This window comes from Garra rufa, chromosome 5 (assembly GCF_049309525.1).
Source record: "Garra rufa chromosome 5, GarRuf1.0, whole genome shotgun sequence".
NCBI classification, from domain to species: domain Eukaryota; kingdom Metazoa; phylum Chordata; class Actinopteri; order Cypriniformes; family Cyprinidae; genus Garra; species Garra rufa.
Window position 1 is genome coordinate 56,571,088 of NC_133365.1, and position 17,513 is coordinate 56,588,600.

Consider the following 17,513-nt stretch of genomic DNA (forward strand, 5'->3'; position numbering starts at 1 on the left):
TACTCCCGACATCTGAGCCGCCGAAGACGCAGAGGATTAACGTTACTTTAGTTTTTAAATGGAAAGCGCCGATCCCGATCTACATATGCGTCTATCTTCGTGCGAATCGTTCGTGATGCAGCTTCACCCACAGCAGAAGAGAGTATAAGGGTTTTTTTTATGCATCTTTGCAAATGGCCTTTCTTAATAATGTGCTTGCTGGCAAGTTTCGCTGATAAACATGGCTAAATGCAGCTAAATGCGGCTAAAGTAAACATAATCCCAGAGAGGGGCGTGGCTAGCAGAGCTCATTTGCATTTAAAGGGGCCATGTCTTAAAATGAGTTGAGATTTTGCAGAGCTGATTTTGACAAGGTAAAAGCTATTTTTTTTACACTACTATTGAGAATTTTTAACCAAAGTATATTATAGACTTTTCATTAAGACCCTAAAGAATCATATGAACTTGTGGAAAATGGGCATCCGATGACCCCTTTAAACACATAATATCCACATAATATTGTTTAAATTGCTGTGTGGTTGCTAATCAGACAGACTCTCACCTGCTCTTTTCCGCTGGAGGTCTCGGTCCACAGCAGCCGGTAGCTCTGGATGGGGCCATTGGCGTGGGCCGGAGGATCCCAGGAAGCCTGGATGGACGACGGAGATGCTGCTTCTGCCTGGAGATTCTCCACGGGACCAGGAACCAGAACTACACCAACAATAATAAAAGGAATGAACAGATTAGTTTTAATTGTGATTTCTGCTCTGATGTGGTCTTCAGTGGTTTCATATTAAAACTCAGTAAAACTCGCACACCAAACATCCCATAATAACCTGTATGCTCAAGCTGAGGTCAGTTTACTTCTTACTATATCAAATTAGTCTTAAAGTAGTATCACTGACATACTATTATAGTTTTTGTTAATATTTTAAATGCAATTTTTTTTTCAAAGCAATTTCTGCTTTGTTTGTTTTTGCTAATGTTGTTACACATTGTTTATGTTCTGTTACTTCTAAGACCTTTTTTGTGCTTAAAATCAATAAAAGTAAATAAAAAAAATGATATAGACATTTAATAGACATGATATATTTATATTTATATATACATAAACAACAACAAAATTATTAAAGTTAACAAAAATTAATATGAAAACAGAAAATCTAAGAATAAAAGCTGATTCAAAAAATGAATAAGAACTTTTATTTAAAGGTTTAGTAATTTCTGTGTCTTTAAATATGCCTAAACCATGTTTAAGTTTTTAGTTTATTTAGTTTTAGTCATTTTAGTATTTCAACAAACAAAGTGTAAATAAAAAATAATGATAAAATATGTTGTCTTGACTGAAGTTATTGTCATATTTAATCTGATTTTAATGTTTTCATCAGGGCTGGGCAATGATTATTTGTGATTCATCACAAACTAGTTTTCATTTTAATTACAGTTAAAATTTTAGTAATTTTGTTGCGCGTTTTCTAATTTTTTTAAATATTGTTTTAATGTTGTTTTTTATTACGTTTTAGTTTAGTTAGTGTTAGTTATCTATATAGTACTTAAATAAATAAAAAAGATAATGTTGCCTTGGCAAATAGCTAACATAATATAAGTTTTATTATTTATTTTTTTGTCTATATAGTTTTTATTAATTTTTAGTATTTAGTTTTAAAATTGACTAAAGTTTTTGTACTTCAACTTAAACTAAAAGAAACTTACTTTTTATGTTTTATTTTATTTTTTTTTATTTTTTATTGTAAGTAAATTTTTTTAAAAATGGTTTCAGTTAATGATAATAGCCCTGGATCTGATACTGGAACACATGAGATGAGTGTCAGTGCTGATCTATAGAAACACATCTGAAGGGTCCGTATGCAGATGAGCTCTACATTTCCATGACAGATATTCATATTTCCGAGCTGAAGTGTGTTTGTCTTTCAGGAAGAGCCTGAATCTGGACGGAAAGGTCAGACGGCTCAATCTCGCCACTCACTCTCCATTAGAAAGGTTAAAGAGCTCTGGTGTGTGTGTGTGAGATAATATAATGAAATCTCTCACTCTGCTCCTCCGTGTGACTTCAGAAGCAAACTAAAGCATTATGGGATGTTTCAAACATCTGCACAGCACTGCTGACATTTACAGAGATCTGCTGCATCATCACAACCACCAAATACATTCAACTTTCTCCAGATATTAAGCGTTCTAGTGCATATTTTGAGTCGAGTGCTGAGATGAGGCGACTCTTACTTACGCTCGGGTTGAGTGGACAGTCGTATGGCTTCTGAACTTTCTCCGGGCCCCTGTTCGTTATACGCCACCACCCTGAAGGAGTACGTCGCCTCTGGACGGAGATTACTGACCGTCAGCTGCAGACTCTCAGCCTCCGTCACATTAACACTGCGCTCCCTGACAAACACACACATACAGATACTGTTAATACTATATTCAAAAATATTAAAATAACAACTACTGTAGATGTTAAACTACTGTAGGCATTAAGAACAATAAAAAGCAACCATTACCTCGTTTGAGATATATAGGGTCATTCTGTGACAAATCAATTAAATTTCAAAACTGTTTGAATTTTTGATTTTGCTAATATTTTTGTAAAAGAAAGATAGACATGTATAACATTGAAAGCCAAAATATTAAATGTCATGGATGAATATTTACTGAGTAATCCACTATTTTGTGGAGGGGGTCAAAATAGCAACTTTCACCTGAGATTCAGAGCTAAATTAGAGGGGTGTAAAAATGACTTTAGAAAGATGGCTGCAACATAATGCCATTTTTACACAGAGGCTGGTATCTCTTTTAGTAAAATCTGTTGACTTAAGCAATCTTTGTTGCATTATGTGCCAATGGTAACCATTTGAAAATGGGGAAACTGCACTTTCTCCAAAGTTTGCATGCCTGTAACTCAAGATGTTTTAAAGATATCTTAATGCCCTTTTAGATATTGGGTCTTAAGAAACTTTCCTTTTGGCATATTTATTTTTAAGGCCCTATGAGATTCGGTTCCGGTGATATTGAAATTTCAATACGGCTCCAGGGGAAAATCATTACATTTTGTACATTTTCAGCGGTCAAAAACCAAATGTGGGTCAGTTAGCAAAAATATGATGCTACTTTTCTTTTAAAGAGTAATGCCTGAAGAAACTTAGAGATGTATCTTGTTTCTTTTTGTCAAGGCAACTGTATTGAACATACCTGTCTGAGTGCCATAAATATTCTTTCCCCAAAGGTTACATGCCTATAACTCATGAATTAATAAAATTCAGTCCCAACACACACACACACACACACACACACACATTTCAGTGGACTTTTAGCACTCCGACAGCTATGTTCTATAAAATTGTTTTAATAGAGTGAAACAAGATACAATTCTAATTTCAACATTATTTTTTTCTTTAGACATTGTTCTGTAAATAAAATAAGTATCGGCTGTATACAAATTGACTAACATTTGTTTTTCGACCACTGAAAATGGGTAATATTCAACAATCTGGACAGGTTGCCTTATTGAGATCCCCATATCTCTGGGACTGAATGATGTAGAGTCTTGAGAATTCCAAAAGATTCCAAAAGAAAAGTTTATTAACAACTAGGATATAAAATTATATTGTGATATCTTTAATACTTCTTGAGTTATAGGCATGCAAACTTTGGGAAAATAATATTTACGGTATGTTCAACGCAGTTGTCTTGACAGAAGGAAACAAGATACATCTCTAAGTTTCTTTAGGCATTCCTCTAAAAAAAAAAAAAAAAAAAAGAAGCATCATATTTTTGCAAAGTGAACCACATTTGGTTTTTGACCACTGAAAATGTGCACAGTTTAACGATTTTCCCCTGGAGCCATATTGAAATTCCAATATCTCTGGAACTGATTCTCACAGGGCCTTAAAAATAAATATGCCAAAAGAAATGTTTCTTAAGAACCAATATCTAAAAGGGCATTAATATATCTTTAATATGTCTTGAGTTACAGGCATGCAAACTTTGGAGAAAAACTTGAAAAGTGCTGTTTCCCCATTTTTGAATGGTCACCATTGGCACATAATGCAACAAAGATTGCTAAAGTCAACAGATTTTACTAATAGAGCTACCAATCTCTGTGTAAAAACGAGATCATGATGCTGCCATCTTTCTAAAGTAATTTTTACCCCTCCCCGTTACCATCGCAGGTGAAAATTGCCATTTTGACCTCCCTCTACAAAATAGTGGATTACTCAGTAAATATTCATCCATGACATTTAATATTTTTGCCTTTAATACTATATATGTCTATCTTTCTTTAGAAAAAATGTTAGCAAAATCAAAAATTTGAGCCGGGGACCTCTGGTTGAGTTGACACGGAATGACCCTGTAGTGAAACATGTTTCTTCTGCACATTTGATGCATTTCAAAATTAGACCGATTCGTATGTGATTGGTTGAAGCACGTAAGGTCACGATACAATTGGTTGATATTATTTCATCCACAGGTAAATACATACCTGTTGATTCCCTCCTCAGAGAAGAAGACGCCATACGTCAGGACGATCCCGCGCGTCTCCTCCGGGGGGCGCCAGCCGAGGCGCACGAAGCGGCTGGACACGAGGACGGGGGCCACGTCACGAGGAGCGGAAGGGAGGACGCCTGAGCTCGGGGTAACTGGTGGGGGAGGAGAGGAGTAAGTCAAAGAGGAAGTGCGGGGCAACGGGGGCGCAGAGGGCTGGGGGGGCGGGGCGGTGGGCGTGGCCTCTGTGACCGGGGAGGGAGGGACAGGAAGGAGGGAGGGGCGGGGCATGTGAGGGGGAGGGGCAAACACAACAGAACGAGAGGAGCGTGAGCGATGGAATGAGAGATAAGGAAAGAAAACACACAAACAGAAGACATCAGGAAGAAAAGAAAAGAAAGCGATAAGGAAGATCACAGCATCAGAGATCAGGCAGCAGTAAAACACACATACTCGCACGCAGATGAGCAGATGGAAGCGAGCGTTCGGTGAGATTACACACAGGCGAGATGAGAAATACAATAGCGTCAGATCCAGACTGGGATGAGATATCATTTGGACTCAGTCTGGACTCCCATTCATCTCAGTCTGGAGCTGTGAATCTGTTTTTAGAGTATCAGTGTGTCTCTGTGTGTGTGTGTGTGTGTCGATAGTGATTTCACAGTTCTGATGAGATTCTCTCAATGTCACACGACACATTCACACTTAAACACACACAGTCTCTCGCCAGGGAATTACTGTTAACACACACACATGATGGGTGTTGTAGTGATAAACAGAAGCGATGGTTCCTCACACGCTCAGATTAAACACTCGACTGAAGCCAAACTCACACAAGCTGCTGAACAACAAGATTCAACATTACTATCGCCTACAAGGCACAATATGTACGTTTTCGCCACTAGGGGCCGCATATTCAAAACAAACAAAAAACAAAGAATAGAATATTCAAAAGAACAGCATTTATTTGAAATAAAAAAGCACTGTAGCATTATAAATGTTTTACTGTCACATTTGATTAGTTTAATGTGCCCTTGATGAATAAAAGAATTTGTTTAAAAATGAAACAGCAATGTACATTATGTTACAGATTTGTGAATAAAACAGGATTATTTCATTCTCCATAATGAATTAACAGGATGGTGACAGTCTCTGTTTGCCTTCATTTTTAATGCTGCATCTCTGCAAAGATATTTAAGAAGTGAATTAGTTTAAAGTTTACAGCATGCTGAGCTTCATGTGTGCTTAACATGCAATAGAATTATCTTAAACCAGTTGGTTAATAAAGAGAATGTTACTTGAATCATGTTGTAGTTACATTATAAGTTAACAATCAATGGAATGGAAATCTTGAATGTGTCCAATTTCTAAAAAAAAATAAATAAATCAAGATTTTATTTGTGCCATATTGGCCAGTCCTAGTTTCTGTTCTTCTGCTCACAGGTGGTCAAAATGTCCAAAGCATCAGTGCTGCGTTTCAGCGTAAGTACCTCATTTGCGAGCACGTTCTTCTCCTGACAATACAGAGCGGCATCTGAGCGCATTAACATTGGAACTCATCACCGTGCCGCACAATAGCCGCTGAGAAACACGTGGCATTGCGAGCGTGCGCCGCATTAGTCTCCGCGGTACAGACGCCGCTTTAGTCATTCTGTGCAGCTGAGCAGACAAATGTTCCCTGAAGACTGTGTGCTTTGAGGTGAATATGAACATCAGGCCTTTCAGGGAGGATTTTCATCACAGTGAAAGACAAACGTGACTCTGAGAACATCGACTGACCTGCTTCACAGTTTACAGTACAGTCACAGATCAACGGTGGTTCATTCACAGACGACGTGAACCATTCAGTGACGTTCTGTTCAGCTTAAAGGATTAGTTCACTTTCAGAACTAAATTTTACAGATATTTACTCACCCCCTTGTCATCTTCAATCAAAAGAATAGTTTTTTGAGGAAACATTTTAGGATTTCTCTCCATATAGTGGACTTCTATGGTGCCCTGAGTTTGAACTTCCAAAATGCAGTTTAAATGCAGCTTCAAAGGGCTCTAAACGACCCCAGCTGAGGAAAGAAGGATCTTATCTAGTGAAACGATCAGTCATTTTTTTTAAATAAATATTTATATGCTTAGAGCCCTTTGAAGCTGCAAACTACATTTTTTGGAAGCTTAAACTCACGGGCACCATAGAAGTCCACTATTTGGAGAGAAATTCATATTTTATTTTTTAAGAAATTTTAAGTTCAGTCAACTCAAAAAAAAAAAAAAAGGTTAAGTCAACTTGAAATGTTAAGGTTTACTAAGTGACAACTTAGATATTTGAGTTGATTCGACTTACAATTTTAAGGCAGCCGGATAACAAACACAGCTGTTAAGTTTAACAAACAATTTTTTATTTATTTAGTCAACTCGAATATCTAAGTTCTCATTTAGTACAACTTAATTTAAGTTGAATGAACTTAAAATTGTTAGACAGCAGGTAACAAATTATTTTAAGTTGACTCAACAAATTGTGTGTTTTTTTTACTGTCTTTTTTTGTAAAGTGTACCTTTCACTTTGTAAACACTTAGTCTGTATTTCTGCAGCGATGTAGGATGATTTTGAAGTTTAAAGTTTTTTTGACATACCCTAACTGTCTTGAACCGGAATACACAGAGAGGTGAGCATTTGAGGTCCAAACGTATATAAATTGTCTTATTTTTATTTTTTATTAACCGATTATTTCACTAGATAAGACCCTTCTACCTTGGCTGGGATTGTTTAGAGACCTTTGAAGCTGCATTTAAACTACATTTTTTGGAAGTTCAAACTCACGGCACCATAGAAGTCCACTATTTGGAGAGAAATACATATTTTATTTTTTAAGAAATTTTAAGTTCAGTCAACTCAAAAAAAGGTTAAGTTAACTTGAAATGTTAAGTTTTACTAAGCGACAACTTAGATATTTGAGTTGATTCGTCTTACAATTTTAAGGCAGCCGGGTAACAAACACAGCTGTTAAGTTTAACAAACAATTTTTTTTTTTAGTTTAGTCAACTCGAATATCTAAGTTGTCACTGAGTACAACTTAATTTAAGTTGAATAAACTTATTTGAGTTGACTGAACTTAAAATTGTTAGACAGCAGGGTAACAAATTATTTTAAGTTGACTCAACAAATTGTGTGTGTTTTTTTTTTTACAGTCTACCCTTTTTTTGTAAAGTGTACCTTTCACTTTGTAAACTCTTGGTCTGTATTTCTGCAGCGATGTAGGATGATTTTGAAGTTCGAAGTTTTTTAGACATACCCTAACTGTCTTGAACCGGAATACACAGAGAGGTGAGCATTTGAGGTTAAAACGTATATAAATTGTCTTATTTTTTTTTAATTAACTGATTATTTCACTAGATAAGACTCTTCTTCCTCGGCTGGGATTGTTTAGAGTCCTTTGAAGCTGCATTTAAACTACATTTTGGAAGTTCAACCTCGGGGCACCATTAAAGTCCATTATATGGAGAGAAATCCTGAAATGTTTTCCTCAAAAAACGTTTTCTTTACGACTGAAGAACGAAAGACATGAACATCTTGGATGACAAGGGGATGAGTACATTATCTGTAAATTTTAGTTCTGGAATTAAACTAATGTGCTTTTCATAACCGCTGTACATTAAATGCACGTTTGAATGATCAAATATCATTTGGCTGTAATGAACAGGGAATTGAGCGTTTTAATGTAGCGCTGATGTGTTGCCCTTCACGGTTTGCTTTATTTAAATGAAAGACTTATTTGTTCATTACCATGCATAAATCAATATTACAGGTTGTTTATTATTACCTTTCTATTTGTTAACAAGCATAACATGAAAATAATGAATGTCTTATCTGTTTCAGCCAGTGTTTCAATATTTGCTCTTCATGAAGAGACTGAGAGCGAGACACATTTAGAAACAACAAACACAAAACCTCAGAAATCATTCTAACATGCTCATTTGCTGATCAAGAAACATTTTATTATATATTTTTGTGAAAACTGAGATACATTTTATTTTTCATGAATAGAAAGTTCAAAAGGGCAGCATTTATTCTAAAATAGAAATCTTTTGGAACATTATAAATGTCTTTACTGCCACTTCTGATTAGTTGAATGCGTCCTTTATGAATAAATGTATTAAAGGAGTAGTTGACTTCCAGAACAAAAATGTACAGAAAATGTACTCACTTGTTACCCCTTGTCATCCAAGATGTTCATGTCTTTCTTTATTCAGTCGTAAAGAAATTATGTTTTTTGAAGAAATTAAACTATATTATGGATATCTATGGTGCCTCTGAGTTTGAACTTCCAAAATGCAGTTGAAATGCAGCTTTAATGGGCTCTAAATGATCCCAGCCGAGAAATAAGGGTCTTATGTAGTGAAACGATCAGTTATTTTCTAATAAAATGTACTAATAAATATACTTTTTAACCTCAAATGCTCATCTTGTCTAGCTCTGCCTGAACTCTGTGTATTCCAGTTCAAGACAGTTAGGGTATGTCTAAAAACTCTCATCTCATTTTCTTCCTCAACTTCAAAAATCGTTTCAAAATCACCCTAAGTTGCTGCAGAAGTACCAACCCAGTGTTTACAAAGTGAACATGGAAAGAAGATCAAAGGCCCTTTGCAAAAAAAAAAAAGGTAAAACAGCGATGTAGGACGATTTTGAAGTTGGAGGAGAAAATAAGATGGGAGTTTTTAGACATGCCCTAACTGTCTTGAACAGGACAAAAACAGAGTTCATGCAGAGTAAGACCAAGATAAGCATTTGAAGTTAAAAAAGCATATAAATTGGACATTTTTTTACTAGATAAGACCCTTCTTCTGGGATCGTTTAGAACCCTTTGAAGATGCATTTAAACTACATTTTGGAAGTCCAAACTCGCGGGCACCATAACTATAAGAGTCCACTATATGGAGAGAAATCCTAAAATGTTTGCATCAAAAAACAATTCCTTTAAGACTGAAGAAAGAAATGCATGACAACTTTTTGTTCTGGAAGTGATCTACTCTTTTAACTTTCAAAATACAGCACTGCCGTACAGACTGTCAAATGTCCTGAACCCTAGCAAGCATGCTTTTAAACACACAATAGTGCATATTGTAAGCGTGCGGGACGTCTGTAGTTTGACATTCACTGCTATGGTAACAGTGTGGGCCGGTGTGGGATCATTACGCTGAATAGAACACTCTGGCACAGAAAGCAGATTTAAGAAGGTGCTCGTTCTTCAATCTTAAAGACAGACGAGAGAAAGTCTTTGAAACTGATGTTAATATCAAACTGAAGCACCTGAAGCTCTGTGAATCACATCGGATCATTAGTCTCTAATCAAGTCCATCTTTTGCTTATTTAAAATAATGCATAGTATGTATATTTACAGCATCAAACACAGTGCTCAGGAAAAGATCATCACAGCTACACTAATGTTCAAATATCTGGGGTCAGTACGGTTTCAATGGTTCTTAAAAAGTCTCTTCTGTTCACCAAACTTGTACTTATTTGATCAAAAAATGTGGTCAAAATTCCTAAATATTATTACAATTTAAACTAGCTGTTCACGATGTGAATATCTGTTAAAATGAAATTTATTTCTGTGATCAAAGCTGCATTTTCAGCATCATTTCTGCAGTCTTCAGTGTGACATGAACCTTTAGAAATCATACTACTTGAGCTTCACTGTTTGTAAATCTAATTGTCTTTTAAATATTCATTTTGCATGGCTAATAGAACATGTTAATCGATGCAACTTAATGCAGTCGCACGTTTATTATTTTAATAGATATTTATTTAGAAGATCAATTTCAGATTGAAACTTCCCAATTGACATCTCATCACTGAACAAAATTTAAGTGTAAAGACTGCAAATAATTAAATCTGGCCTAAAACAGATTATTATAAGGAGCGCACAGATTAAATAATCATAGTAAGAGTATAAGCAATTTAAAAACAGCTTGTAAAATATCAAATATACATAGATACAAAAGATCAATGCAGGTTTAGATGAATCGCTGGTGGTTATTTCTACATTAACATCCAACAATGCATTTAATCTACTACTTCCTCATCTCAAATGCTTTGTATGTATATTTACAGAACCAAACGCAGTGCTCAGGAAAAGTTTATCACTGCTACACTAACGTTCAAATATCTGGGGTCAGTTTAGTTTTAATGGTTTTTAAAAAGTCTGTTCTGTTCACCAAACTTGTACTTATTTGACAAAAAAATGCAGTCAAAAATCCTAAATATTATTAGAATTTAAAATAGCTGTTCTTTATGTGAATATCTGTTAAAGTGTAATTTATTCCTGTGATCAAAGCTGCATTTTCAGCATCGTTACTTCAGTCTTCTGTGTCACATGAACCTTTAGAAATTGTTCTACTTGAGAACAACTCAGCTCAAGCTCAAAGACTGTTTGTAAATGTAATTGTCTTTTAAATATTCATTTTGCATGGCTAATAGAACATGTTAATCAATGCAACTTAATGCAGTTGCACATTTATTATTTTAATAGATATTTATTTAGAAGATCAAATTCAGATTGAAACTTCCAAATTGCCATCTCATCACCAAACACTTTTAAGTTTAAAGCCTGCAACTAATTAAAACTATAAAACAGAGATTATTATAAAGAGCGCACAGATTAAATAATCATAGTAAGAGTATAAGCAGCTTTTAAAATATAAAATATACTTAGATACAAAAGATCAATGCAGGTTTAGATGAATCGCTGGTGGTTATTTCTACATTAACATCCAACAATGTGCTTAATCTACTATGGAGGTGGTAAATAATTCAGTTTTTCATTTTTTTTAATTGCTTATACCTCATGTTAATTGCTTATTTTTGTTATAATGAAGCATAATTATTTTAACAATTATTTAGATTGATCTTAAATTAGATGAAAGCCTCCAGATCCAATCTCTTTTTTATATACACTGCACGCAAGAAAGTTTTACATTTTAAAAAGTTCTTATATTCTGATCAAGACCGCATTTACTTGATCAAAAATACAGATATTGTGTACAAAAATGTAATATTGTGAATTATTATTACAGTTTAAAATAATGGTATTTTATATGAATATATTTTTAAATATCATTTATTCCTGTGATGCAAAGCTGATTTTTTTTATCAGTCATCAATTATCAATGTTGGATTTTTTTACATTTTTTTTTTTCATTTATATTAGTATCTTTTTTTTTTTGGAACCTGTTTTTTTTTTTTTTTAGGATTTTCATGAATAAAAGGTTAAAAAGAACATCATTTATTCAACAATATAAGTCTTTGCTATCACTTTTTATCAATTTAACACATCCTTGGTGAATAAAAATATTAATTTCTTAAAAAAAAAAGAAAAAATAATAATACTGACCTCTAACTTTTAGATGGTAGTTTATATTGTTACAAAATATTTATATTTTAAGAAAACGCTGTTCTTTTCAACGTTTTATTTGTTAAAGAATCTTGGGAAAAAACAATATAACAATAATAATAAATCAGCATATTAGAATAATTTTTAAAGGATCATGTGACACTGAAGACTGGAGTAATGATGCTGAAAATTCAGCTTTGCATCACAGGAATAAATTACATTTTAAAATATATTCACATAAAAAGCTGTTATTTTAAATTGAAATAATATTTCACAATATTACAGTTTTTTTCTGTATTTTTTAACAAATAAATGCAGTGTTGATAAGCATAAGAAACCCTTAAAAATCTTACTGATCCCAAACTTTTAAGCAGCAGTGTACATTTCTCATCACTATTTAATAGTTTCTGAATATTCAGACTCTGAGCTGGAAATATTTATTAAAAACAGCCGTTAAGACGAGACACTGCAGGTGAAAAGGGTAAAAAAAAAACACCTTATTTATAAAGTTGATTGATTAAATTGATAATTGCACACTTTTTTGTATTACAAGTTTTCTAAAATGTTGTTTAAAAATGCAAATGATCATTTTTTAATGAAATATGTGCTAATTTGCATACATTTCTAGTACAAAAATCTAAACACTGGATGACGTCAGTTTCAAAAAAAATTTTTTATTTTTATTTTTTGACATTTTGGGTATCTTATTTTGTCACAATAATTCAGAAAAAAATTAGAACAGACAGGAAACATTATTTTATTTATTTTTTTTTACTTTTTTTGGAGGAATAAAATGTATAAAATCAAGCAAATTATATCTGAACAAATCCCTCTGTAAAAACCTTCAAGCATATAGACAGGAATAAAAATGTAAAGTGTGGTGTGTGTAAGTGCTGCTGAAGTGGAGAACTATGGCTCAGTGTAGGAAAAAAAAACTCTTGGTCTTTAAAAATATGTATTGTAATTGAAATCTATTGACGCAAATAGATAAAGTGCAATAAAAGAAACACTTAATGTTGTTTTTTGGTGTTTTCTCTTCATTATTCTAAAAAAAAAAAACACTATGAAAAACCCAAAAGCCCAAAATCTCAAACTTGACAGATGCATGAAAAAACAGTGTTTGTGCCTGCAGTGTCTCTCCTTAAAGCAAACACAGATATTATAGAGCAAGATGATGACTGATTAACAGTTTATGATTTCTTTATGTAACAATAAAGCATGTGTTTGTTTATCCACAGTGAGCTGAACAGTCTCTCTTCGCTGATCAAACCTCATCGTGACCTGCGTTTCAAACTGAAAACTGAACATCAAACGCAGCGTCAACCGAATCCATTTCTAGACGACCTTCACGACCCGGATCCCATCGAGACGCTCCACACACAGCGATACACACAATGCAGACGCTCACAGTCGTCTCAGGGGTTTAACATGTGTCACGTTCACATTCATCTGAGAACACACACACACACACACACATTTTTAAAATGTCATGCTCACTTCAAAGTGTTAATGCTGTTTCTGTGTCATTACAGTCTCTTGCAAAAGTATTCATACCCCTTCATTTTTTTCACATTTTGTTTTGTTGCGGCATTATGTTAAACTGCTTTAAATTAGTTTTTTTTCCACATTAATCTACATCTCATACTCCATAATGACAGCACAAAACATGTTTGTAACAACTTTGCAAGTTTATTAGAAATAAAAAACTGAAAAGATCCCGTTGCATAAGTATTCATAACCTTTTCTGGGACACTGGAAATGTATCTCAGGAGCATCATATTGCTTCTAGATGTTCCTACACTTGGAGTGGAGTTAAACTGTGGCAAATTCATTTGAATGAGTCTGATTTAGAAAGACACACACCTCTCAGAAAAGGTCTAACAGCTGAAAATGCAGATCAGAGCAAAAACCAAGATAACTGCCTGTAGAGCTCAGTGACAGACTTGCGTTAAGGCGATGATCTAGAGAAGAGTTCAGAAACAAATCTGCTGCATTGAAGGTTGACAGAAGCATTCTCCATAATGGAAGACGATTGGAACAACTAGGACTCTAGAAAATGTCCAAGCTGACAGAGATGGAGAGGTGAAAAGGTGAGGCAAAGAATGGCAGATAATTGCCAAATGCAGATGTGCAAAGATGCTCACATCAGACCCAAAAACACTTGAGGCTGTAAAGCTGCTTCAACTATGGACTGAGTTAAGGGTATGAATACTTATGCAATCTACTTACTTCAGTGTTTTATTTTTAATACATTTGTCAAATCTGTTTTTTGCGTTGTCATTATTATGGTGTATGGAGTGTAAACTGATGTGGGGAAAAACTAATTTAAAGCAGTTTAACATAATGCTGCAACAAAACAAAATGTGAAAAAATGAAGGGGTATGAATACTTTTGCAAGGCACTGTATGTGTGAAATGTACTAGTGGTTTCTGAACTGTTTGAAAGTAAATCCTACACTCGCAGAATCGTCACGTTTGTTTCGTACGGCGAAAACTGCAGCACTTTCAATCTCAGACTCACTCTATTCTCTTTCCAATTTAGCGTTTCCCGTCCCGGACATTCGTCTTCCTGTTGAAATATTCCATCAGACACAGGCTGGGTTTCTGTCTCTCAGTTATAAAGCGGACGGCACAGGAACATTAGTGCGAGACGGACAATATTTCCCTTTCTCCGTCTCGAGCGCCGGCACAAACACAGGCCCGAGGCTTTATAAAGGTGTGCTGTGGCTTCATTTATAACGGGACGGTCATTAGAGAGCTGGGAGATCCATCTAGAGGGACACGTTCAGATCGAACGCTCCTCGATTTCAGAGCGCCTCCAGATAACAGAAGAGCGTCAGGAAGATGAACACAGCAGAGCCCAGCACTTCTGCTTCTGCTCTTCCTCTTCTTGCTTTCTCAAGCGTGTGACGAACACGATATAGTCCCATCAAACCATCAGAGATATGAAACGTCTCATGCATCGACTGGACTCACAGCTGGGGCAGATTTATATTCAGGTTTATTATGAGAACAAAACAGAACCAAGGCATTTCACATTGATAATCTTCAATATCATATACACTGTAAAAAGCTGTCACCAGTTTCAACTTAAAAACTTAAGTTCGGCAGCTGCCTTAACATTTCAAGGTCAATGCGTGACTCCTACATTTTCTTTCCAATTGCATTTTTGCAGTTAAAAATGCATACAAAATGATGCATTACGGCGAGACACTGCAGGTGAATAGGGTCAAAATGTTTTACTAATATTTGATAATATTTGATAATTTTTTGTACTACAAGTTTTCTAAAATGTTAGGTTTAAATATGCAAATGAGCCATTATTTAATAAATTTGCTCTGATTTGCAGACATTTCTAGTACAAAAAAAATCTAAACACTGGATGAAGTCAGTTTCAAAACCCCTTTTAATTTATTTTGACATATTAGAGAGTCAAATGTTTTTACAGAGGGGATTTTGGGTTTCAGAATTCAGAAAACAGACAAAAAAACATATTTTTTACCATTTTTGGAAGAACAGAATGTTGTATAAAATCATGCAAATTATATATGAACAAATGCCTCTGTAAAAACCTCCAGGATATAGACAAATGTAAAGTGTGGTGTGTGTAAGTGCTGCTGAAGTGGAGATTCATGGCTCAGTGTAGGAGAAAAAACTCTTGGCCTTTAAAAATATGGATTGTAATTGAAATCTATTGACACAAATCGATAAAGTGCTATAAAAGAAAGACTCAACAGTGCCTTTCGGATGTTTTCTTTCCACTAGTCTGAAAAAAGCACTTTATGAAACACCAAAAAGCCTTGGCAGGTGCATGAAAAAAACTTTGTTTTTGCCAGCAGTGTCTGCCCTTAAATGCATAAAAAGATGTCAGATATACGAGTGTTTAGTGCTGTATCCCAGTATCATCTCAAACATCCACATCTACTGCAGCGACGGATCGCAGCTCTAATCTCAGCATCGCCGCGCTCCTTCATTACTCCTATGAGACTCCATTTGAGAGCTGCGTCAGTCAGAGAGATCGACAGACAGAGAGAGGAACGAACCACAGCGGCTCTAATTTACACAATGATAATCATTTGGCAGCTCAAGCATGCAGATAATCGCATGAGCGTCTGATTGAAAGCTCTAGCGGAGCGTGAACTGATGCCTCATCACAAACTCTCCGACACAAAGCCGTCCTTATTCCCATCGTAGCGACATAAAGACCTCCGAACCCACGCACAGATCAACGCCGCTAAACGCAGGTTCAGTTTGAAAAATTGCAATTATATGGAAGACAATGGGATATCTGTAAAACAATAAGCGTGACTTTTGGTCCCACAATTTAGATTTTTTTCTTGCACTTCTGCATTTATATTTCACAATGCTGAATTGGAGATATGAAGTCGTAATGGTGAGATATAGTCAAAACTCTGAGGAAAAAGGTGGAATTGCGATATATAAAGTCATAACTTCAAGATATAAAGTTAAAATTGCATCAGAATTACAATAATTGTGAGATATAAAATTATATATGCAAGATATAAAGTAAGAAATTTAGAATTGACATATTGAGTTTTATATGTGAGATATGAAGCAAGAAATGCATCAGAATTGCAAAAATTGTACGATATAATTACAAAATATAAATAAAAAATTGCATCAGAATTGCAATAAATGTGACATATAAAATTATATATGCAAGATATAAAGTAAGAATTCCAACAGAATTGTGATAATTGTGACATATAAAGTTATATATGCAAAATATAAAGTTAGAATTGCATCAGAATTACAATAATTGTGAGATATAAAATTATATATGCAAGATATAAAGTAAGAAATTTAGAATTGACATATTAAGTTTTATATGTGAGATATGAAGCAAGAAATGCATCAGAATTGCAAAAATTGTACGATATAATTACAAAATATAAATAAAAAATTGCATCAGAATTGCAATAAATGTGACATATAAAGTTATATATGCAAGATATAAAGTTAGAATTCCAACAGAATTGTGATAATTGAGATATAAAGTCATAATTGCAAGATATAAATTTAGAATTGCATCAGAATTGCAATAATTGTGAGATATAAAATTATATATGCAAGATATAAAGTTAGAATTCCAACAGAATTGTGATAATTGTGACATATAAAGTTATATATGCAAAATATAAAGTTAGAATTGCATCAGAATTGCAATAATTGAGATATAAAGTCATAATTGCAAGATATAAAGTTAGAATTCCAACAGAACTGTGATAATTGAGATATAAAGTAATAATTGCAAGATATAAATTTAGAATTGCATCAGAATTGCAATAATTGTGAGATATAAAATTATATATGCAAGATATAAAGTAAGAATTCCAAAAGAATTGTGACATATAAAGTTATAAATGCAAAATATAAAGTTAGAATTGCAATAATTGTGAGATATAAAGTAAGAATTCCAACAGAACTGTGATAATTGTGAGATATAACGTTATACATGCAAGACATAGAGTTAGAATTGCATCAGGATTGTGAGATATAAAGTAAGAAATGCACCAGAAATGCAATATATGTGATATATAAAGAAAGAAATATATCAGAATTGTGATAATTGAGATAATAAAGTCATAATTGCAAAATATAAATAGAGAATTGCATCAGAATTGCAATAATTGTG

The 17,513-nt window shown here is 34.1% G+C and overlaps 1 protein-coding gene across 1 annotated transcript in view; it reads right to left on the reverse strand.

The window, feature by feature from the left end:
* Positions 1 to 17,513, reverse strand: part of dcc (DCC netrin 1 receptor) — a 185,484-nt gene that overhangs the window by 90,109 nt on the left and 77,862 nt on the right. Inside the window, exons 9-11 of the mRNA XM_073840175.1 lie at positions 4,475 to 4,631; positions 2,225 to 2,379; positions 542 to 690 (exon numbers count right to left, since the gene is read on the reverse strand). Coding sequence (XP_073696276.1) covers positions 542 to 690; positions 2,225 to 2,379; positions 4,475 to 4,631 — 461 coding nt within the window. The remainder of the gene's footprint in view (positions 1 to 541; positions 691 to 2,224; positions 2,380 to 4,474; positions 4,632 to 17,513) is intronic.